We start from the raw sequence: 24185 nt of genomic DNA, 5'->3' as shown, positions 1-24185 counted from the left end.
AGATCAACCAAGAATGTGTAAGCATGTAGGATTGTTAACCTCAACATCTGTTCATATAAATGGAGGCAAAACACCATTACTTGCTCACTCATATTTAAGGACACATATAGGATGAATAAATATACAGTAACTGTGCACTGAAGTGTTTTATAAATGTTTATTATTTGTTCTACTAATAGATAAAAGTTACAGTAAAATGACATCTGTGCCACAACACAGAAAATCAGAATAAAAACAAATCAGAACAATTTTAACCTGATGCTGGCAAATAGACATTACTAATTTTGTTTTCCCTATTTTCTCCCTAATTTGGTTTTGGCAATTCCCACCCACCAGTGATCTTTTACCTATCATAAAATAGACAAGGGAGAGTGAAGAATAACACGTGCTTCCTCTGAGACATGTGAAGCCAATCACTGCATCTTTTCGAATTGCCTCTCATGCTGTGTCACAGCACAGCATAACACACTCAGAGGAAAGTGCTATCTGCCCTCTTATGCACACATGAGTTCACAGACACAGACAATGATTGGCTAGTTTCACTTGGATTGACAGGGGAGACAGTATGCCATCCCTCACACCCAGAGAGCTGCTCGAACGCTTTTCTGCTGAGGAACTTCAATTAATGTACATTTATGGGTGACTCTCCAGTGTCACCCAAATGAGGATGGGTTCCCTTTTCTGGATCCTCTCAAGGTTTCTTCCTCATATCATCTAAGGGAGTTTTTCCTTGCCACAGTCGCCTCAGTCGCCTCAGGCTTGCTCACTAGGGATAATTCTGTCTAACATCTAGGACGGTTTGCATGTTTTTGTTTCTGTTTGCATGTTTTTTTGTTTCTTATGTTCTGTAAAGCTGCTTTGAGACAATGTTCATTGTTAAAAGCGCTATACAAATAAAATTGAATTGAATTGAATTGAATTGAATTTTGTCCTGTATTCATGCATTCATTAAAAAAAAGAAATGGCGTTTTGGTCTTCATCATCTAGTCATGATCAGTCACACACATCACAACTCTGTTCTCTAGACGAGAACGTTCAGCCTCAAACACCAGCCTGTGGCTCGCCAGTGTTTCCTTTGGACCGGAATGGACCAGCAGTGGGTTTCCGTTCTACGACAATGAAACACAAAACCATATATTACTTTTAAAATACGCTATAAAAAGCTGTGTAGCTGTGTTTAGAGAGCTTTAAGCACTGAACTGCACTGTATTTATGGATCACAAGCCCACTAGCTATGGTACTATATGCATATTGCACTTAGAACTTAGAACTCTCTAATACTTGAACATCAAGGCTGTTAATGCTCATTTACTCCTCTGTACATTTGTTAACATACCTCCCGTGATACTGTTTACTATACACTTAATATAACTGATTTACATCTTACCTACTGTTTACTGCCCATATATACAGTATATAGTGTGGGGTCCAAAAGTCTGAAACCCCATTAAAATTAAACAGAAAGTTTTAGAATTTTGAAAATTTTTAAAGAAAAAGGAAATATGCAACATCTTGACTACTCAGTATTCATGATCTTGCACAATTTCTAAGTCACTAGCCTATTTAAATGTAAATAACCTTGTGATACTGACGATGTACATATTGACATTGTTTAAAAAAAAAAAAAAAAAAAGGGCAGATTTCCGAGAGTCTTATCTCTTCTATTGAAGCACGTGTTCAGATGGCACGCCAATGGATTTGATCTAACGTGGATCATCAGGTTTTATACAAACTTGTGGAGTCTGTGTCAGCTCGAGTGCACACTGTCATTAAAGCAAAAAGTGAACAAATCAAATACTAAGAAATTCTGAAAATTCATGTATATGTTTCTAAGATTCTACTTTTCACTCAAGTTATTGCTGATAATATCATTTATAATGAAAAGTTTTGCGTTAAATTGAAAAAGAATGCCAAAAAGAAGCATTTTCAGTGGTCTCAGACTTTTGGACCCAACTGTATATACATACAACAGTTTGCACTTAAAAAATCTACCTCGTCCTTTTGACATACAATTACTGTTCATTGCACATATCTTGTATTCACTGTCTATGCACCTACTGTCTGTCTTTTGTCTACTGTCATTGCACAACTGTCTTTGTCTATCGTCTTGCACCAGAGAAGTAGCCTGATAGTGTTTCGTTATACTGTACAACCCTTCTGCTGGTAAAATGACAATAAAGTTGAATTAAATTACTTACACAGTATACTCATCCTTAGACAAAGGATAGAAATTTGAACATTATAAATTATTCAAACACTTTATATCACAGCTCTGCTGAATGCTTTATTCTGCTGATTAATTAGGAACTCTGATAGGAGTTCTTGCTGCAAGGCCAATCCCAGACTTATATTAATGTGCTTGTTCTATTATGTTATCGTTTCTATAGTAACACAGGAACTTGTATGGTGAACGCTCCACATAAATGGATTAAAAATCGTGAGCGATTGTTGATATGGCGAGGAGATGTTTATTTAGCATTTTTGGAAGGCGTCTCCAGTGTCAGTGCTTTGTAACAGTCAGAGGTAAAGTGTTTTTAGTCTTTAAGACTTCAGGGCAGAGAGCTTTGTGGCTTCTCTGTAACAGGAAAAGCTACAATTTTTGTCTTACTAATGTCAAAAAAGTGAGGGACTGATGAGGGAATTACTGTTCCCTATGACAAAAGGGAACAGGAAATAACTTTCATGGACATTCCACAACATTAAACATAACTACAGTATAAATCAATCTTCAGGAAAGATGACTTAGCACTTTCCGGTTTCTCCATCAAGCTGCGTTTTTTTCTTAACTTCAAGACAGAAAAAAGATGTGAGAGAATGACTGTTTATAACAAAAGGTAGTAAGTACCTAACTTGTCTTGCTGACATTCCACAACAGCAAATGTAACCATGTTACTACAGTTAGGATCTACAATTTTTATAATTGCCTAATCCAAAAAATTGCAATCATTGGCAAGTTGCTGTGTTATAAGAGGAATAAAACATTTCAGGATGTGCTGTTATTGGAAAATAATCAGCTAGTCTTGTCATGTTTTATTCATAAAATTACATAAATTACATAAATTACAATGATACAAAATAGGCGTTGTCCAGAAACAGGAAGTGTAAGTGATATAAGTAACTAACCGCCACAGCTGAAATGAAGGCGTCAACAAGATGGTAATCTGCAACACCATGACCACCTTTGCTGAAGTTCCCCGGTACACTCACATCCACCGTGTGCTTTGTGGATTTCTGAGTGAGAAAGTCGAATACTTTGATCTCATGGCCATCGTACGTCAGCTCCCCCTGTGGAACATACGCAGAGATTTTAATTTATCATAACATCCAAAATCACTGGGATGGGCTCTGGATCCATTGAGACCCTGCCCCTGAATGAATGAATCAATCAATCAGTCAATCAATCAAAAACCAATACAAATGAATTACTGGCATATATTGTACTAATATCCTACCTTACTGCCATAGATGCTTGTTTTGCGCAGACATATCTCTTCCGTAAAGGCCACCATGCTAAAAGAAGCAGTGAGGCCTCCTTCAAATTCCATGTTAACAACCTGAAATAGAAAAAGAGGATCTGACCTCGTACCTTTAGCTCACATTTGTTAAAGGAAACTGTATGTATCTGGAGATACGACCAATTTTAAGGATAAAACTAAATTGTCTAACCTGATTTGAGCACACATCGTTGTCACATTCATAGACACAGCGACCATATGGACCTGTTTTTAAGGCCTCGGTTACTGACTCAATATCAGGAATTGAATTGCTGCACACAACTGACACTGGCCATCTCACCCATCCCTAGAACACACAAAGCACCAAAATATTAGCATGAGATGTCTTTACCAAGTGTCTTCTTCCAAAATAGCAAATCAATGTAGCCATACACAATATAGTATGACAAATACAACAGGTATAGCATTCAGATTCAGGGGCAGGAAAAGGAAAATGCAGCCTGAGTAAACGTCACCTTTCTAACTCTGTCCAGGTAGATTTTCTTTGCAGAATATGCACAGTCTGTCTCCACAGAACAATCTAAGCAACGATTTGCTGCTCCTGGTGGCTAAATAAACAGACTCAGTTATTTCACACTTCATTAGCAGTGGCTAGTAACCATAGATTTTGGTGGTTGAGAGGCCATCACATTTGACATATGATAAAGGCTACTATCTAATGAATTTTTAGAGTAACTATGTAATAGGCAGTTGAGAGTCAACAGCATACAGTCATCCAGCATACAGTATAGCAGCTCGTTTTGAGCTATACCTTCAACTGTGTTCAGGGTAATAACACTAACCAGAGTTGACAGGTTTCAACAAAATTTCCAGCCTGGCTTCATCTCAAAAACCACAAAAAAAAAATACCTGAAAGAAGCCCAAGAAAACGGGTCATAGGAAAAGGTAGACACGTTTCTTCTTTTCATCAGCTATTATATGAGGAAAGAAGTATTTCACATATTTCCTATGTATGGACATTATCCACTCCATAATCCCCTTTTCCTTCTCCCAATATAATCACATAATAGAAATTATTATGAACATCATAGACACACTGTCTGCACTTACACTTTGCCATTTTGTGGACATTTATTAGATTTACTTTAGATTATTTGTTATAAAACAAGCACTTGGTGGCCGCAGAGTATTTTTAAACTAGCCCAATCTGGTCATTAACTGTCCTGTTCAGCGCTCCTCCTTCATTGAAAATGTTCATAGAGAGAGCATGAGGAAGAGAAAATCCTGCCCCTATGGATCTCTGTTAGCACTTGTTGCAGTTCCCATTTTTTGATCACTAGGTGCAATAATAACTCTATGGAGTTATGTGGGGAAGTGAGTATGCTGCCCTGAGAATGCACAACATCTAGAAACGTGAGCAAGTAAACTGAAAATAAACCTTATATCTGTCAAATAACAACACTTTTCTGAATCGCTGGCCTCTCAAAACAGGCAATTAGTATTTCAACGTAATTTAAAATGTATGGTGTTGTGAATGAGGACATTATGAAGATTAATATTTGTTGAACGGTTGATATAAATGCTCTGCCCCACCTGCCCCTATGAGCTGCCACTGCACTTTATGTGTTCGTTATAATATAACATTATTCAGTTGGAAACAAACCTTGTTTTCTTTTCGGAAATGGCTGAGGGAGCCAAATGATGAAACTTTTATACACCTGTAAATAATAAAACAAGAAATTCATCAAAATGAAATAAGATTTTCTTTTTCAGATCTTCAAAAAATCTTTGGCATATGTATTTTTTTTTTTTTAAAACAAAGCAAACGAATAGAACAGATTTTTCTTTTTTTTTTTTCTAGAATTTTTATATTTATTCAGTATTTATATTCCAAACCTGCGTCCTCCAGCCCAGTGATGAATCAAGTCCAGGTCATGGCAGGATTTGGCTAAAAGAGCAAAAGAGCTTTCTGCCTCATTTCTCCAATTTCCTCTCACAAAGGAGTGAGCAAAGTGATAAAAGCCCACCTGACAAAAAGCTCATACACATGAATACACATTAATCTGAATTATGCCTTATTTGCTTATATTAGAATTGATCTTACTGGTTCAAAGTGTTGAATATGAATGACATCCCCAATGGCTCCACTGTCAATGAGCACCTGAAAGATGAAGGTAATATCTTTATTCACTGTGATAACAGACATCTCTCCTGGAGTCACCTATTCAAAATCAGACAGTGAAGAAACTGAAATGTGTTTACTTTTATTTTTCTGATGAATGGGTCGTACTGGAGAACATGGCACACTGTTAGCATTACACCACTTTGAATGCAAGTCTCAGCAATCTCTGTGCAGTCCTCTAAAGTCACCTGGACACGGGAATAAAAATTAAGGTATGAAAAGAATTATTAATTGATCTAAATAAGGCATCATACAAAACAAATATGTGGGAGCCTGGGACACTTTGTATAGTAAAGGTTTCTACTATGTACAGTGAGGTCTAAAAAAATTAAGACCACATTGAAAATCTGGAATTCTGTTTATTTAAAATTGGAAATAAACAGAAGGTTTTAAAATAAAAAAAAACAAAAAACAAAAACGAATAACATCAAACTGATCAAAGCGTAACATTCGCTGTGTGAGGAAATCACACTTATCTAACAAGGTATTAGACATCTTAACTGACTGACAGGCAGAAAAACAGGCAAACTGACTGTTTTTCCTGCTGTGACTGTAAAACTGACTCCTTACCAAACGTGATCTTTGAAGGCAGCAAGCCAAGGTAATGTTAGCAAGTAAATAACAATATTTCAACATTCGTCAAATATTTTTATGTTTTCTTAATGCAGACAGTTCTCATTAATCAAGCTGGATATGAATGGATTTATTCGTGAGTCATTCGTATGAGAGTTTACACAAGAAATTTGGTATTCATGAAAATCTTGTAATTCATAACCTGTAATTCATAACCTATCCCTGCTTCTTAGTGTGTGTAAATTTGCATAAGACGACTAACTAATGTAAACCTTGACTTGATCGACTTCAGGTCATTGCACTTACTGCACTTTCATATATAGAATATCAATGTCAAATTTAAACTGTGTATTTTTATTACATTTAGAGCATTTAGAGCATTTAGCAGATGTCCTATCCAGAGCGACTTACAGAAGTTCTTTGTAGCCTTGATCAAAAACACATTTTCATGATGGACGGATTTATAACTCGTCACGCCTATGAGGGAAAGGATGTTTAAAGACCAGTATGATTTTCTCAAAGGATGAAAGCTGGCTTATAAATCACTTATAAATCTTCTTTGAATGCTGTGCAATACTTTGAGCATGTCAGTTGAGACACTTAAAACAACTGTAAACTATCATTTTCCCTGTGTCGTGCCTGCAGTGCATGATCACCTGGGTACAGTGTAGATCTTTTTTCCTCCTGCATTTCCATGTTGCATCATTTTCTTGTCACTCCTCACTTAATTCACCTTTTCTGTAATTTGTCTCTAGATTTTGATTTTTTCAGGTGCTGTTACACTGCTAAATATTTTTATTGGCATAGAAGTGAGTCAAAATATCTGCCTTTCTTCCATTTCTTTCACTGTTTAGTAGTCATTTCGTGCTCCCAGCCCTCTGTATGCTTGACCTTTTATGGAGTCTTGTGGGCATCCCTAAATGCAAATGGGCTGACTCAACTGTTTTTCAACTGTTTTTTTTTTTAGTTTTTTAAAACTGTTTTTACTTAGTCCTTGCTGTTAGATATTTATTGGTTCTCACCCCCAAAAGTTGGATACAAAAATACATGCTGGTTTGCATTAGTGAAGATGGTTAACAAATGGTTAATAAAACAATTTTAATAATGATAGGTTTAAGTGTTAAACCATTTATAACACCTAAGTGTTTAAGTATTAACATATGCAACATTTATGTCATTACCAGTGAACGTGACCATTGTGTATAAGGCATTTGATAAATGTTTTCTTGTTGACCTTACAAACATTATAGCCATTAAAAGTCCAAAAAGGTAGCAGTAGAGCATCAGAAAACTGCTGCATTAGGATTAGAACAGTCAGCATTGCTAGTGAATGGTTTTCCCAGTCACAAATGTGTAAAGAGATTCACTGAAGCCTTGCATCTTAAAAAGTGAGTTTATTTCTAAAAAAAAAAAAAGATTCATTAAGCAGGAGTGAGCAAACTTACTGCCATTGGCTTCTCCAAGAGTATATGATAACCCTTCTTCGCTAAAACTACGGCAGGTTCCTGCAAGACAAAAATATCATCTTTAGAATTACATCTCACACTATCGTCAACATTGAAGGTTTGAACTAGCCATTCCGATCAAGGACAAGGTCAAGGTCATAAACAGATGTCACTATATACTGAAAAGCATAATAGTAGATTATATGTTTCATTGGTAGTATTGATCATTCTTCACCCTATGCTACTACTGTGCCAAATTAGTGCAAGAGGCGGAATTATTGTGCCATACTAATGGGTGACAAATTAAAGAAAAAACAGTGGCTCTGTTAAGCTGTGGAGGGCATTTTGCTAGAATGGTTTGAGTCCACTAGTATCCTTACAGCGGTCACTACAAATCTATACAAAGTTATTATAATCCTATGATGAAACATTACTATTCTGATGGGAGTGGTCTCTTTCAGGATGACCACGCCCCATCCAAAAGGGCTCACTGAATGGTTTGATGATTATGAAATCATATGTTGTAAATCAATAATATGGATTTAACAGTCACCAGATCTCAACCCAAATGAACACTTATGCCTAATTTTGGAGCAATGTGTTACATAAAGCTCTCATGAAAACACTGTCTTTTAGAAGAGTGGTGCTCAATCCCGTACAGTTCCAGTACAGTTCCAAAAACATGCAGAATCGATGCCAAGGGGCACTGAAGCTGTTCTGGTGGTTTGCTGTTTTCTTCTTTAGTTTGATATCTATTTGTACAATAGTTTTATGCAAAAGGAGCAAAACCATTTAGTCAAGTATTGATATGAATGATCATGTCAGAGAGTCCACAAACCTTATGAAGGCGATCGGGAGTGCAGATAAATACTGCATCCGCAAACTTCTCCCTTTCTGCTACACAGTGCCAGTCTACACAAAACCACAAATAGTACTGGGTTTTAAATAAGTGCACGTTATTAATGTAACTAATATTATTGTAAAAAAAAAAATCAACTGTTACCATCAAACACATTTTCTTCGGGCACGTTGTGACGATCCTGGAGCTTCTTTCGCGCAAAAAGTCTTGGGTCAGCAATTCCAACTATCTAAGGTAAACACACAAAAAAACCCTCATAGGAACTCCTTAGACTCTTCTGCTTAAGTGATAGCCAAAAACATACTACATGTCTTCATTAGGAGCTTATGATTGACCACTGAGCTAAGAAATCAGGAAAAAAAGGTTAGACATACTTGCAGGCGATCAGGATGGATGGAGGCAAAGTCGGAGTATGTCTCGCCGCGGCTCCCAGCTCCAACCACAATAACTTTAACAGGTGACGGCATGTTAGCATGAGCCTACTGTGTGAACATATTAAAGCAGGTTAGCAGTGTCTACTCACCATATGACTTAATAGTGGTGTGTGATGATCCCATATATAACAATGTATATGAGAGACAGGGAGAGAAACACACACACACACTCACTGTCCACTTCATTAGGAACACCTGTACATCTGCATTCATGCAGTTATCTAATGGTCCACAGAATGGTGCAAAAAACAACAAACACTGAGAGAGCGACAGTTCTGTGGGTGGAAATGCCTTGTTGATAAGAGAGGTCAGAGGAGAATGGCCAGATTCGGGTCCAAAAAGGCTGAGACCACATTGAAAATCTGGGATTTTTTTTTTCATTTAAAATTGGAAATAAACAGAAGGTTTTAGAATTTTGAAATATTTAAAACAAAGAATCTAAATGTTCAATATCTTGAATATTTAATATTCAAGATTCTACACTATTTCTAGGTCCCTATTTAAATGCAAGCACATTTGTGTCAGGTCAGATTTTCCTCATGCCTAATCTCTTCTACTGAAGTATGTGTTCAGATGACACTCCAATGGATTTGATCTAAAATGGATCATAAGATTTTGCACAAACTTGTGGAGCCCATACCAGCTCGAGTGCACGCTGTCATTAAAGCAAAAAGAGGACAAAATAAATGCCAAGAAACTGTGAAATTCCTGTAAATATTTCAATGATTCTACTTTTCACTCAAGTTGTATAATTTGTAATGAAAATCGTTGTATTAAATGTATGTCCAAATACTTATGGACCCAATTGTGTGTGTGTGTGTGTGTGTGTGTGCACATATGTAACACAATGGTACAAGTAGGAAAATGTAATTGTGTAGTACTCAGTGTAATACGCAAAGTTTCCACAGAATTTAGCTACTGCCTCAGAAGCATGTTGTACCTGCACAGCTGATGAAAAGCTTTAGTTACTGTCCACATCACACATCAGAATGATGAAAAAAATGTGATCTCAGTGACTTTGACCGTGGCAGGGTAGTTGATGCCAGATGCACCACTGTGTGTTAACTCTAGAGAGTGTTGTGCTGAAAAAATACTCAAACCAGTCCACCTGGCATCAACAACCATGCCACGGTCAAAGTCACTGAGATCTCACTTTTTCCCCATTCTGATGTTTAATGTGAACATTAACTAAAGCTCTTGGCCTTCCCAAGAGAGGGAAAAGGAGAGGGTGGTGAGCGAATGGTTTCATGAACATTCCACAACATTAAAGTATAAATAGATCAAAAATACAATGTATCATGCTTTAATAAATAAAAATTATTAGCGCTGGCTAATTGCTTTGGTAAAGAGGGAAAAAACACTTTGTGGTAGTAACAGCCCTTCACATCACACCACCCTGTCCTTGATTATTTTCTTATAACAGCACACCCCATCGTGTTTTATTTCTTGCTTAACGTTACTGACATAGATGCTATGTTTAAGTTTGTTTTTACAGGAGCTTAGATTAAAACTACACACAACCGTTTCTAACAGTTAAACCCCTGTGCTTGCTTAATCATTATACAGTCAAGCTGAAATTTAATTGCTCATCACCATATTTTAAGGAGCTGCGGCAGTCTACCTAGTGCTCAAAGATCAGGCTCTCACACTTTTTGTGTCTTCTAAGTAAATAATTAAGCTGTATGACCATGCCATTCCTCCACTGCTCAGATAAATGATATTTGGCTCATTATGTGGTATTGGAAACATAATTATGAGTTATTCACACTAATGACCTTCCACAGTGAGGTTAAAATCTAGGAATTTATTAATAAGATGTCTTATTAATCTTATAAGTTCCATAGTTCCATTCACTAGGCTGTGTACACTTGCGGGACATTTTCACCATCATAAACATGATATTTGTTCTAGGTTTCTGCACTTGAATGAAAAGAACCCAAGGAAAAGAATCAAAGAGCTATCAAGCTATTATAGCTCTTAGTTAAGCTAGGGTCTTGCAGCCTCCTCTGTGCAAATGTCAAATGACAGGTCAGACTAAAAACCTTTCAGTTAATCTGACTGGTTATGAAAATGTACTTATACTCTCTCTCTCTCTCTATATATATATATATATATATATATATATATATATATATAGGGAGCCAACCTATTGCAGGGCACAATCACACACATTCACTGTACAGTGGCGTAGTAGTTAGCACTGTTGCTGTATATATATATATATATATATATATATATATATATATACACATATACATACACACACACACACACACACACATATACACACACACATATATATATATATATATATATATATATATATATATATATATATATATATATATATATATATATATAAATGCAATTTACTTATTAATTTAAAAAATCTAATGTACAAATTGACTTAGTGCAGTCTCCTTATAACTGCATATTAAAATAGAACATTATTTAAAATCAAGAAAAGTCTGATTTAACACTCTTCTCAAACATTTTTACTGACACTATTTCTACACTGGAAAAAAAAACCTAAGTAATATTTTTTCCCTCAAATTATTATTACTAGGCAACTTGTTAAACATGTCAAGCTCAGTGATAAACCTCAGTTATATCAGTAAACACATCAGGTGAGTCACTGAATGGAATGATTCATTCTAGTTCTGCTCTATTAGCTGATTATATGACACATCACCTGTTTAATAATCCACCTGAGCCACTCTTATAGCTTCTTTAAGGCATGTTTGCTCACCTGTCTTGGCAGCAGCTTCTCTCCAGCTTCTCTTACTGTGACACTTTCAGTCAGTGTCTGTGATGCTTGTTCATAAATCATTTACACCCAATCTCACATAAACAAAGCTTTCGAAATGAAATAGCCGGCATATGGCACTTCCTCCACCCTGGCACAAGAAGTTGTCTAAATGCCAAAAAAGATACTCGGGATATAGTGCACTATAGAATTTGCCTGAACCATTAGTTCACAACATTACTAGTGCACCAAAATAGTGATTAGGAATCCGTTTGGGATTCTGCCAAGAGAGCCTGCACTTCCTGGGTTACGTCACCGCAAACATCACGTGACAGCTGGAGAACAGGCAAGGAAAATAGCGTTAGTTATACGATAAAACAATTATAAAGATAAAGGATATGTTACCTAAATTTAACCTAAAAACATACATTTCTGCTACTTCTTAGAGAAGCAGACCTTTTGAACGTGTATATAATAATATGTAATAAATACAATTATATGCAATTAAATGTCATTAAGTCAAAAAAAAAAAAAACACGATAGTCCTGGTTAAATTGTTAAAGAAAAACACATTTATTTTTTCACTACCATACTCCTCAATACAATGTTTTTCCTTTTTCTTTTCTTTTTTTTTAAAAATCTCCTTATATCATTATATCACGACAGTAATTTTCAAGTTCATAAACATCTTTCTGTGGAAATTTAAAAAATAACTGTAGTTAAGAAACAGAGGTTGGATTTTAGCTTTTAAAAATTGTTTCTTTATTGTTTTGTGTACATACCATATAGAGTGCATAATTAAAGAAAATTATTTATTATGCATTAGAAGATTTATATATGGGGGGTTTATAATATCTATTTTAATTATCTATTTTAGTTTATTTTCACAAGACTGTATAAGTATTACAGTGTAGGCACAGAGAAATGATGTATAATGTTAGACAAATTGTATAGCTACAATGTGGTGTCGGTTTTTCGGAGGTAGCCAAAAGAACTGCCTGAATATAAAAATAGTGACGTGTTCAAACGAGTCGCAAACGAGTCGACTCTTTGAGCTGACTCTTTTAGGTGGGAGCCGACTCGCATTTCTAAAGAATCCTCTTAAAACTCTACTTTAGTGAATGTTACCTGTTCACCTGAGACAGGAATTGCAGTAATATTAATATCTGAATGCTTACTGTAGGGTATCTGTCAGCACTTTAGTGCGGTTTTAAAAGAAACTTTTTTAGACATTTGCAATTATATATATGTGTGTGTGTGTGTGTGTGTGTGTAAGTACATTTTCATAACTAGTCAGATTAAGAAATTAATGAATTAGAAAAAACTCTGTGTCTGTGTGCGTGGGGGATTAGCATTTATATGTTAATGTTAATTAGACTCACGAAATATTTGTTTGTCGCTTTTTAAAATACACTTTTCACTGCTTGACGTCTACATTTGTCTATAATAATAAATAAAGGAGTCATTCTGTAATAAATCTGTTCAGGCATAGTCTGTCTCACTTGCTTTCGGGTCCTAAACCGCAAGGAATTCTGGGAGCTGATCCTCTGCAGCAATGTCTGTCTTTCTAGCTAGGTTGTTTATTTCTTTATATTTATTATGTTTTGCTGCGGCTGTTTTCGAAGACCAAGTGGGAAAATTTGATTGGTACGTACATGTGTTCAACACGCAGATGTTGCTGGTTTGTTGCTGGCTTATTTTTGTTTTGCTGGACACCGTTTAAATTGCCGGTGCTTCAGACAAGCTAATTGCTAGCTAGCTAATGAGTATGAGGCGTTATTTTTCCTACCCGCTTTCCAAATATTTCCGCCTACAGCTTCACGATTGAATAGGAGTTCCGGTCCGCTGATTGGTTGTCGTTCACTGCGAGCGTGGGCAGCTAGCCATTCCTAGTGCAGGAGGCGGGATTTGACACGAATCGGGTGGGAGAAATATAAGGTGCGCGTGCGCGCTTCCACCTGCTAAAACAGCATTTAATCCTCTAACGTCATGATGCCGGTGTGGTTTACATCCCGCACCGCGCGTGCGCGTCCTGTCAGAATGACATGTCAGGAGTAGATGAGTGGAGACATGTTTCTTTCGAGTGTCTCTGTGTTAACAGTGGGATGCTCCTATCCGTTTTTATGTTTACTATAACCGATAATGACATCCAACTGTCTGCAAGCTTCTGCTGATCCGTGTCCTATCAGTCAGCATCAGATACATTTATGGCATAAAATATGTCAGTGGATGGGATTAGAACCTCCAGCCCCTGTATCCCACACCTGAGCCAGTGGTATTAAGTGTGCTTTATGGGTCACAGCTTCATTACTGAGTATCATCAGGAAGAACATGTCTTAACGACTTGCTAAACTTTTCTCTTTTTTTCCTGCAATCTTCTTTCAGGAGACAGCAGTTTGTTGGTGAGGTGCGTTTCGCACTCTTTGATAGTCATTCCCAAGCATCTAAAAAGCTCCTGGTTGCAACAGAAAAGAATATTTTTGCCTCCCTCAATTCCAGAACTGGAGAGCTTTGTAAGTATCCTTCCATATATGCCTTATATGTAGAAAGCGAAAATATCCACCATTTAAGTACATTTTTATCATAAGGGCACCTGCTATTAGTCCCAATTTAAAAAAAAAAATGATTAGAGGCAGAATGAGTACATAAATAAAACACAACAGTATATCCTCTTTAAACCACAGCAACTTGCCAATGATTTTCATATTTTGTCAATTTAAGAATGACACATCATTTTTTTTTTAATTTGTTGATAGTAGCAGTTTAATGTTGTGGAACACCTGAGGAACAAGTTAGTTCCTATTATCATTCACGGAGTAGCAGCTATAAACAGTTGTTCCCTCACTATCCTCTCTTTTTCTCTCTCTTGTCACATTAATAAGGCATAAAATGCAGCTTATTAGTGAGAAGTCCTCTTTTCTGAAGACTTCCCTGTGTCCAACTTATTTACAGCTCTAACTTTGACATTTACAAAGCCCTGACCCTGGAGACTCCTTCCAAAAATCCATCAAATCACCAAATACTCACTTGTGCAAGTTGTTGCTGTAGAATTGATCGCATATGAAACGAGTGCATTCATGTAAACCTTACAGCTGAAACTACTGTCAGACCAGTGCTGTTACAGATCATCAATCAACAGCTTCTGACCAATCAGAATCAAGCAATAAACAGCGCTGAGGTTTTAATATTATTAATAATATTAATAAAAACCCTTGTAACTATAGTAAAGCAAAGGTAAATGGTATCTCTATTGTAGACACATTTCCTGGCTCTTGGGATGATTATCTGATTGTCTGCTTAAATTAAGTTGTTACCTAATAATGATAATCTACCTGTAATTTTAGAATTCAGTATTGTAGTCAAAAATCTAATCAACACATCTACTCCTAAGTAAATATAAACCAGCATTATTAATACATTTTCCAAATATAACTTGAAGTGCTAATATTTGCTGTAAGATTCTTCAACAAGATGAGTATGGAATGATAATTTGTCAGTGTTGTCACTGAAACCCTGTTTCTGATTGTAGTCTGGAGACATGTGGACAAGCCAGGACCAGAGGGACACATAGATGCGCTTCTGGTTCACGGGCAAGGTAATGGTGAATGTGTATGAGTTGTGTCATTTAGAAAACCCTTCTGATGGATGTACGATTCTGATACTTTCTTTACTCTCTCATAGATGCTGTCGTTGTTGTTGGGAATGGACGTCTTCTGCGTTCCTGGGAGAGCAACATCGGTGGCCTGAATTGGGAGACAGTGCTCGATACTGGAAGGTTGGGTTCTGGAGAACGTTCAGATTGTAGCTGCGTTGTTCCAAATCAAACATAATGTAACACTGCATCTTTTCCACTTTAGCTTTCAGTCTGCTGCCTTTGTTGGAGTGCAGGACCTGGTGAAGTATGTAGCAGTGCTTAAGAAATCTGCCATCTCTCTACATTACCTCTCCAATGGCCATCAGAAATGGGTGGAAAATCTCCCAGACAGGTAAAACCAAGGAAGATCCATTTTTATTTGTTTAGAAGCATTTCACTGATTTTGCGAGTTTATGCAGACATACATTATTAATGATTATGGTTAGGCACTATCAGGAAGAGATTTTTTTGTTTGTTTTGCATCTTGCAGTGACACTATTCAGTATCAGATGGTCTATTTTGGAGGAAATGGGCCTCTCTTCATTCTGAGTGTGGTCCCCAACTCTCACATAGTTATTGTTGAATATAACATTGAAGATGGAGAAATCATGAAACAGGTAAAGTGCTGATTATGGCACATTTTTCTTTAGTTTTCTTTAGTGAGTATATTTTCAAGTGAAGCAGGCTCAGTTTTCGTTTCACCGACGCTGAAAGATGACAGGTATTATTGGTAATAATGACTTTTCTTCCTGCCTGCGCATGCATGCTGACAGTATGCCATATATCACATGACATGTCTTATATCCAAAGGCATTTAAAAATGTCTAAAATTCATTGCGTTTTGCAAATTCAGTGATTTATAGAAATGAATTGTGAACATTCAAACAGGGACATCAACTAATATGGGTCTTTTTTTTTTTTTTTTTTTTTTTGAAAAAGGCCCATTTTAATTTAAGGTTGACTTTAGTATGATATTTTGCATCCCCCTTTATTACTGGGTTAAAAACTATATTGAATGTACATTTAATTGTTTTTTTCTATCGGACATCATTAAACATGTTCAATTTATTGCAGCATCTGAGGTCAGGAGTTACGCTTATTAGTATGCTCAAAGGTTTGGATTCCTGTGCTCTGGTTAAATTATTTGAATAGACCTCATTACTATGACTAATTACTCATTTACTACATGTTAGAGTCAGTGAAAATCAGGAAAACAATTTTCACAAAACAGAAGCTATTGAACTTTCACACAGAGGTGGTTAAGGGTAGGAAAAGATAACCACAGCTGAACCAGAAATGGAAAGAAACACAGACACAAAGACAAATCAAAGAGTGGAAACTTGTCAGATTTTCAAAAATCCAAAATATGTAGTGAGAGAAGATCTGAAAAGTCCTTAGAGGCAAGAGGAATGTATCACATTTAACATACTGTTATGATTGTTTCACTATTAATATCCTAACATTCATGTATTGACCATTTATGTTACGTAGCATGTGTTTACCATAACACACACAGTCTTGTCAGTTTCATAGATTCAGAGTAATGGTTTCCAAACTCCTGCAGTTAATTTGACATCTCTGAGTATGGCTTAAGAGTACTTGTTTGTTTTACTGTATCATTTTTATTTGGAGTTAATTTATGTGAATCATTACTGTAATTGTCAGTGTGTTGGTCTGAAATCCTGCGGCCTTTTTGTTGCTCTCAGAGATCAGTAGATGCTCCGTGGGTGAGCAGCTTACAGTCCAGCTGTGTGGTGGTTGGTCCTGGAATGCTTTTATGTGTTGACCCGAGCACAGAGTCCATGTACACCTTGCCACTGCAATCTGAGGACCTGCCGAAAGCAACCCAGATTCCACTCCAGGTGTCATTTTATTGACCACATTTTTAGCTCATCTTTACTCTGTTTTTAACACTGCTACTATTTTGTTCTGTTTGGAGAATTTTATGATGCTTCTCTTTCCAGACTGTGGGCCTAGAGGTGGCTTCAGGGTTTCAACCACGTTTGATCTCCACTCAGCCTCACCCTGCCCGTCCTCCTCTGTCTGAATTCCTCCTGCAGCTCGGGCCAGAACATCACGCCCTGCTGCAGCTTAACGACGGCACCCTTACTCTTCTCAGAGACTTTAACCCAGTGCGCTGACTACATTTGAATTATATTTACGTTTATTTAATCAATACTCAGTGTAACTGTTCTCAGTTAGCTTATATGTTTAATTTTCTTTCTTCTAGTCATACCTGGTTGCTTTTGCAAACACTGGGGAAAAGACAGTCGCTGCTGTTATGTCACCAAAAAATGAAACGGTGAGTATAGAGCCGAGAAGTGCCTAATTTTAAAGTAGCAATTACTGTAATATGTTTTTATGTCTATTTCAAGGCATGCACTATCAGCTTGTTCAGTGCTGATGCAGGAAGGAGGCTCCTTGATACCTCTGTCACCTATTTCCTGGATCCTAATGGAGGAAAGCCAACTAGGGTACTTGTTTCCAAATGCCATTTGGGACTAAGAATATAATATTGGACTGCAGAGCTAAGTGAATTTAAATTGTTCTTCCAGTTGTATGTTAATGCCTTCCTGAAGAAAGATGACTCGGTGGGCTACAGGGTGATTGTACAAACTGAAGATCATGTTCTGACTTTCCTACAGCAGCCTGGTACGTATGCATGGGATGGTGAAATGATATATTTCACCCAGTATTATAATTTTGTCATCAACACCTATTTAAGTTTAAGTCATGTAGCAGAAATTCTATAATATCAATACCGATCAACTACGGGGTGGTGTGATGCGGCACGACATGAAGCAGAGCTGCTGCTACAACCCCAACATTGTTTATTTTCCTATAACATCACATATAGTGTTCTATTCCTCGTACACAACAGAAATCTGCCAATGATTACAATTTTTATCTAATTACTGAAAGACGTCATACTTTAGAACCATTTATGTTGTGGAACATGTGTGGAACAAGTTAGTTCCTGTTATCACTTATGTTATGGCAGCTATACACAGCTGTTCCCACATCAGCCTCACTTTTTTCCTCACTCTCAAAACCCACCCCAGAGAAAACAGCAACAAAAAAACACAACATGAATCCAAGACCACGCTGTACACACACAAGTTCTGAGTGATTAGCGTCTCTCAGTGCCCTACTATCTGTCGGTTGTTGTTTGTTATCGCACCACATTTTCCTATAGAACATTTAAACACGCATTCGTCCTTTATGCTTAGAACTGGAACTGTAATTGGAACTGTAATAGAGGCCAGATTTATTGTTCAACCAATAGAGGTCGTACCCTAACTTAAAAAAAACAATCTAACACACTTCCAATGTGCAGGTCGGGTAGTGTGGACTAGAGAGGAGGCGCTCGCCGATGTGGTTACTATGGAGATGGTGGACTTGCCGCTTACTGGTACACAAGCAGAACTGGAGGGCGAATTTGGAAAGAAAGCTGGTAATGTGTAATGTGATTGTTATAATTATCATTTTCTTAACATTTTATCCTCTTTGTTCTGATGAGTGCGATGTGGGCTGGTGTATTTCAGAATGTTTGTCTGTGCACACTGCTAATATAACTGCACCTTTTCTGTTTCACTTATCCAAAAAGCTGCTATAATAACTTGTATAGTAAAGCTGAAAGTTTGTACACTTTGTCTCGAATAATTGTTATAGTATGTTGCAGTTCATAATAATGCCTTTTACTCACACTGCTTATCCTCACTAATGCACTAGTCTTTCATCTATCCAATGCACTCTTGACTTTTCTTGTGCTGTCTTTGTATTTTTCTTTCCTTTTGCACTTTCATTCTGCTGCACTTGGATCCAGCTATTCAAGGTAATTTGCTTCTGCATTTTTTTAACAGCGTGCAATTCATTCATCTTAATGATTGTCCATGTTTGCCAAACATTAATTGCTGTATGATGCAGACTAGCTGAAATTTTTTTGTCTGTTTGACATTTGAATTATGTTAAATGATTCCTGGCAGTATTTAAAACTTCAGTGACACAGACAGAGTTAAAAAGCCAGTATGCCTTAGTTTGCCAACGCTGCATTACTGTGATGTTTGCAGACGGGCTTTTAGCCATGGTTTTAAAGCGACTCTCGTCCCAGCTCATCCTTCTGCAGGCCTGGGTTGGCCATCTGTGGAAACTCTTCTACGACGCCCGAAAACCTCGCAGCCACGTGAAGAATGAAGTCACTATTGAAACCTTGTCTCGGGACGAGTTCAACCTGCAGAAGATGATGGTGATGGTGACTGCCTCAGGGAAGGTATGATGCTTTGAGGTTTCAGGAGGGTACTTTTTGCATAATAATTTGTTTACATACAATTTGATGTTGAATAGTTGTGTCAGAGATCACCTTCTTTATAGCCTGTTATCTGAAATGAAAGTTATATTTTACTGAACTAAAAACTGTCTGTGCTCATTTTTTCCCTCAGCTATTTGGCATTGACAGTAAGTCTGGAACCATTTTGTGGAAACAATACTTGAAGAATGTCAAGCCCAACTCGGTTTTCAAACTGATGGTGCAGAGGACAACTGCTCATTTTCCTCATCCACCTCAATGCACTCTACTCATTAAGGATAAGGTAAGTAGTTGTATTTTTTAAAAAATGTTAATTATCTATACTACATTTTTGCAAATTTATGCATGCTTTATTAATTTGAAGTTTAATTAAAGCAGATTCATATCAGTTATGAAATAATTGAAATTTGGGGAAATGTCTAAATAAAATGCACAAATGTACATGAGTGGCAGTCTCTTAAATACTTATATATACACCCATCCTTTGACACATCAAGTTTAAGAAACAATAAACACTGCATCATTTTATTCAGCATGTATGAAAAATAATATTGAAAAACTCCATAGTACACTTCATTTTACATGTATAGTATTTGTTGGTGAATATAATCCAAATCTTAAAATGCATCAAGTTAATCTACTGTCCTAGCCCCCATAGTCAGCAGTGTAGCTCTCCACAAGGATGTCAAAAAAGAAAAACTGATGGAAAGTAAATAATAGCTTATTCATATAATATACTATATTGCAAATGCAGCACAAAGTGCAAAGCAAGCTTGATTCTAAAGACCAATTTTCTGGTAGACAACATGGAATATGCATCAGACACTTCAGGGCATTAGTACTACATCAAAAGATTTTTGAACAGTTGTCAATATAAACTGATAACCTGTTAGTTAATACTGATGTACTTTTGGTGCAGAAATGTTACTAATGGTCTGCCTTTGTTTTCTGTAGGACACAGGCCTGGGAAGCCTCCATGTCTTTAATCCTATTTTTGGCAAGAAGAGCCATATCAGTGTTCCAGCTTTATCCAGACCTGTCCTTCAGTCCCTGCTGCTGCCCGTAATGGATCAGGACTATTCCAAAGTCCTTCTTCTGATAGATGATCAGTATAAGGTCAGCCTTATTGCAACTGTCGAATAATGATTGTCTGAAATGGATTTTTTTAATAACATGAACCCGTCTGTTTGTTCTGCAGGTCACAGCTTTCCCATCCACTAAGAACGTCTTGCAGCAGCTGCAGGAGATGGCGTCTTCCGTTTTCTTCTACCTGGTGGACTCCAGTCAGGGCAGACTGTCTGGTTTCCGCCTACTTAAGGATCTGTCCACTGAACTCATCTGGGAGGTGGTCATCCCCACTGAGGTGCAGAAAATAGTTGGGGTGAAAGGCAAGCGTGCTAATGAGCATGTCCACTCCCAGGGCAGAGTCATGGGGGACCGCAGTGTGCTTTATAAGGTATTCCTGAGCTCATTAACAAGTAATGTAAATACAGACTCTTACGTTTAGTGCACACTAACATGGGTAAATTCTTATCCATTTACTATCCTTAAACAAAAGTAGTGGAAATGTCTGGAAGGTCAGGGATCAGACACCCATTGTACATGCTCAGTATTCCATTTTTAAAAATCATTTTCATGTTTTTAGGAAACAGACTGGCAACACTAGTGTGCGCAAAACATAAAAATACTGTTTTCAGATTTACCCTTTAGACCAGGTCTTAATCATGTCTAACCTCAAAAAATTGTATATACATACAATTAATGATTAACAATTTGGTTCTCACTAATTGTACTTTTCAATGTATCTTTTCCTCTAGTATCTGAACCCCAACCTGCTTGCAGTGGTAACAGAAAGCACAGACACCCATCAGGAGCGCAGTTTTGTGGGGATTTTTCTCATCGATGGCGTGACTGGCCGTATTGTCCATGAAGCTGTGCAGAGGAAGGCACGAGGACCTGTTCACTTTGTGCACTCTGAGAACTGGGTAGTGGTGAGTACACATGCTACATCCTTATTTTTGTTATTTTTAAATCTACCTGTGGGAATGTTTCGATGTTTTCGTCATCCCAGTATATAGGAGGAGAGTCTTAACACCACATTCGATCCATAATTCTGATTGAATTGCTAGTTCATTCAGGGGTGGACGAATCATCTAGGCCAAATGAAAGCTTGTATGTGTTTGCCTGGTCCTGTGTTATGCTTGCCCAGGCTAAAAAGTGGCAACTAATGTAATTTAACTCAGAAGTATAACAATTGTGGCTAATTATGTGCATTAATACAGATAAAGGGTGACTTTATCCAACACATAGTTTTTATCCTTTCCTGATTTCCTCTGCTGATGGAGCATATCATGTTTGCTTGATCAGTAAAAAGGCACAGGTCTTTGGATAACATTTCATGTATTTAAATGTGTATTTCATGTATTTAAGTATTTACATGTGAGGTGACGTGATGGCATTAGAGTTATATAAACAGACTGCTGAATCAGCATTTTTGTCCACAGGGCAACTGTGAATGAAAAACTGATCCGTAATGTTCTTGTTGTGGGCGCACAGGCTACACATTCTTTAATGCGCTGTGCTGTGCTTTATGCTTGTTTTCTTCTCTAGTATGCGTATTGGAACACAAAGTCTAGGCGGAATGAGTTCTCTGTGATCGAGCTCTTTGAGGGAATGGAGCTGTATAACAGCACAGTGTTCAGCTCTTTGGATAGACCTCACCCACCTCAGGTTCTTCAGCAATCCTACATATTCCCCTCTCCTATAAGCACTCTCGAAGCCACGCTTACTGAGAAGGGCATCACCAGTCGTCACTTACTTGGTCAGTTCAGCTCCCTGTAATGTAATATGAACTACAGAGAACTTCTCAGTGCAAGAACCATTTCTAATGTTTTTTTATTATTATTATTCAGTGGGACTCCCATCAGGAAACATCCTGTCTTTACCAAAGATGTTTCTGGACCCACGGAGACCAGAAGTGGCCTCAGAACAGAGCCGGTGAGCATTGAACTGTTAACTGTATCCTAGAGCGATTGTTTAGTTATTCACAGACTGCTAATATTATGTTGTAATTGAATGATTTTATTTTTTTTTTTTCAGAGAGGAAAATCTCATACCATATTCTCCTGAAATGCCAATACGCACTGAGTGGTTTATTAACTACAACCAAACTGTGTCAAGAGTAAGAGGTATCTACACTGCCCCATCTGGCCTGGAGTCTACATGCCTGGTAAGTATCTTCATCTTAATTAATATGACTGGATTTAATTATATACACGGAATCATAATGTTTTTGTTCTTGCTCACTTGAAATGATGTTTCATTAATTTCATCTTTACTGTGCTAAGTCATTATGGTTATGTATTATACAGTAGAGTGCAAAAGTCTCTAGCATCATGACAAAATAAATACATTTATTTATACCAACGAGACATTTAGTTTTAACAAGTAACAATACTGGTCATACACTAAAGTCTGAAAACCAAATTATTCAAAGCAGAAGTTTGCATCTCCCTTTCTGACTGTATGAATAGTCTGTAATAGCTTGTACACTCATCCTTTGTCATCCGAATTCATCCAGTATCCTTTGAGGAGTCTTTGAGTCCTCTAAGATGTAATATTCCCATGTTGACTTTGCCTTATTTGGGAGAGCATTTCTATTTTGCTTTTAATTAAAAGTGTAGGGATGCAAACGTTTGGTCAGGGGATGCCTCTTCAGGTTATCTGCATTTAATTCAAATACCCATCTCAATTCTGTACCATTACATTGCACAACTTGAAAGATTTTCTTCTTTTCCTTGTGTAGGTGGTTGCATATGGCCTTGATATCTACCAGACCAGAGTTTACCCTTCCAAACAATTTGATGTCCTTAAGGATGATTATGATTATGTACTGATCAGCAGCGTACTCCTTGGTCTATTCTTCGCTACCATGATCAGCAAGCGGCTGGCAGAAGTAAAATTACTTAATCGTGCATGGCGATAAAACACAACTATTTGGCCTGACAGCTGCACTCTTCCCATTTAAGCCATGTGATTGACACACTGATGGCACTAGACCAGCTGATGCCCATGTTAGACTGCAAGATTACAGTGAGCGTTGTGAAAGACAACTGTTCGGGCTGATGGTAGAATATTTTTTTTTTTTTTTTTTTTTTTCTTTCTAAAAAGAAAGGCTTACTGTCTTTAATGCCAGAAAGGTATAAATAGTATCTCCCCACTCCATTAAGCAGTTCATTCTTAAATTATTTATTGTAAATGTAGACCCACTATCTGTTTTAGGAATGAATTCTCTATGGGATGTTCACATTTCTACTGAGATAACATTATTGCAATGAATTAATGAAAATTAATTTATATAATGTTTGTGTGTATGCTAACGTTGGTCAATTTTCATGAAATATACCTCTTAATAAATAAAAAATAGCTTTAAAGGTAGACTCTACTGTTTGTAACTTAGATATAACTTTAACCAGTGGCCTACATCTTTTTGATGCTAAACTACATACTAATTGTGTTTTTTAATTCTAGGACCTGAGTCTACCTTTAAAC

The 24185-nt window shown here is 37.0% G+C and overlaps 2 protein-coding genes across 2 annotated transcripts; one reads left to right on the top strand and one right to left on the bottom strand.

The window, feature by feature from the left end:
- Positions 1 to 143: 143 nt before the first annotated feature.
- Positions 144 to 13792, bottom strand: zgc:154075 (uncharacterized protein LOC556929 homolog). The gene is made up of 15 exons (XM_026920573.3): positions 13484 to 13792; positions 11698 to 12029; positions 8889 to 8996; positions 8659 to 8743; positions 8494 to 8567; positions 7656 to 7715; positions 5718 to 5825; positions 5560 to 5616; positions 5352 to 5482; positions 5119 to 5173; positions 3971 to 4063; positions 3667 to 3801; positions 3453 to 3554; positions 3124 to 3285; positions 144 to 1109 (listed from the first exon to the last, which is right to left on the bottom strand). Exons 3-15 carry the CDS (start codon positions 8979 to 8981, stop codon positions 984 to 986), a joined length of 1281 nt encoding a protein of 426 aa, XP_026776374.1. The 5' UTR covers positions 8982 to 8996; positions 11698 to 12029; positions 13484 to 13792; the 3' UTR covers positions 144 to 983.
- Positions 13187 to 23789, top strand: emc1 (ER membrane protein complex subunit 1). Its single transcript, XM_053240774.1, has 21 exons — positions 13187 to 13341; positions 14080 to 14207; positions 15224 to 15289; positions 15376 to 15469; positions 15552 to 15680; positions 15819 to 15945; positions 17035 to 17190; positions 17293 to 17460; positions 17559 to 17630; positions 17704 to 17802; positions 17884 to 17980; positions 18666 to 18782; positions 19399 to 19598; positions 19768 to 19917; positions 20589 to 20750; positions 20833 to 21090; positions 21452 to 21625; positions 22245 to 22455; positions 22547 to 22631; positions 22734 to 22863; positions 23440 to 23789. Exons 1-21 carry the CDS (start codon positions 13250 to 13252, stop codon positions 23617 to 23619), a joined length of 2895 nt encoding a protein of 964 aa, XP_053096749.1. The 5' UTR covers positions 13187 to 13249; the 3' UTR covers positions 23620 to 23789.
- Positions 23790 to 24185: the final 396 nt, after the last annotated feature.

This window comes from Pangasianodon hypophthalmus, chromosome 16 (genome assembly GCF_027358585.1).
Source record: "Pangasianodon hypophthalmus isolate fPanHyp1 chromosome 16, fPanHyp1.pri, whole genome shotgun sequence".
Classification (NCBI taxonomy): Eukaryota; Metazoa; Chordata; class Actinopteri; order Siluriformes; family Pangasiidae; genus Pangasianodon; species Pangasianodon hypophthalmus.
This window is presented reverse-complemented; position numbering and strand designations above follow the sequence as displayed.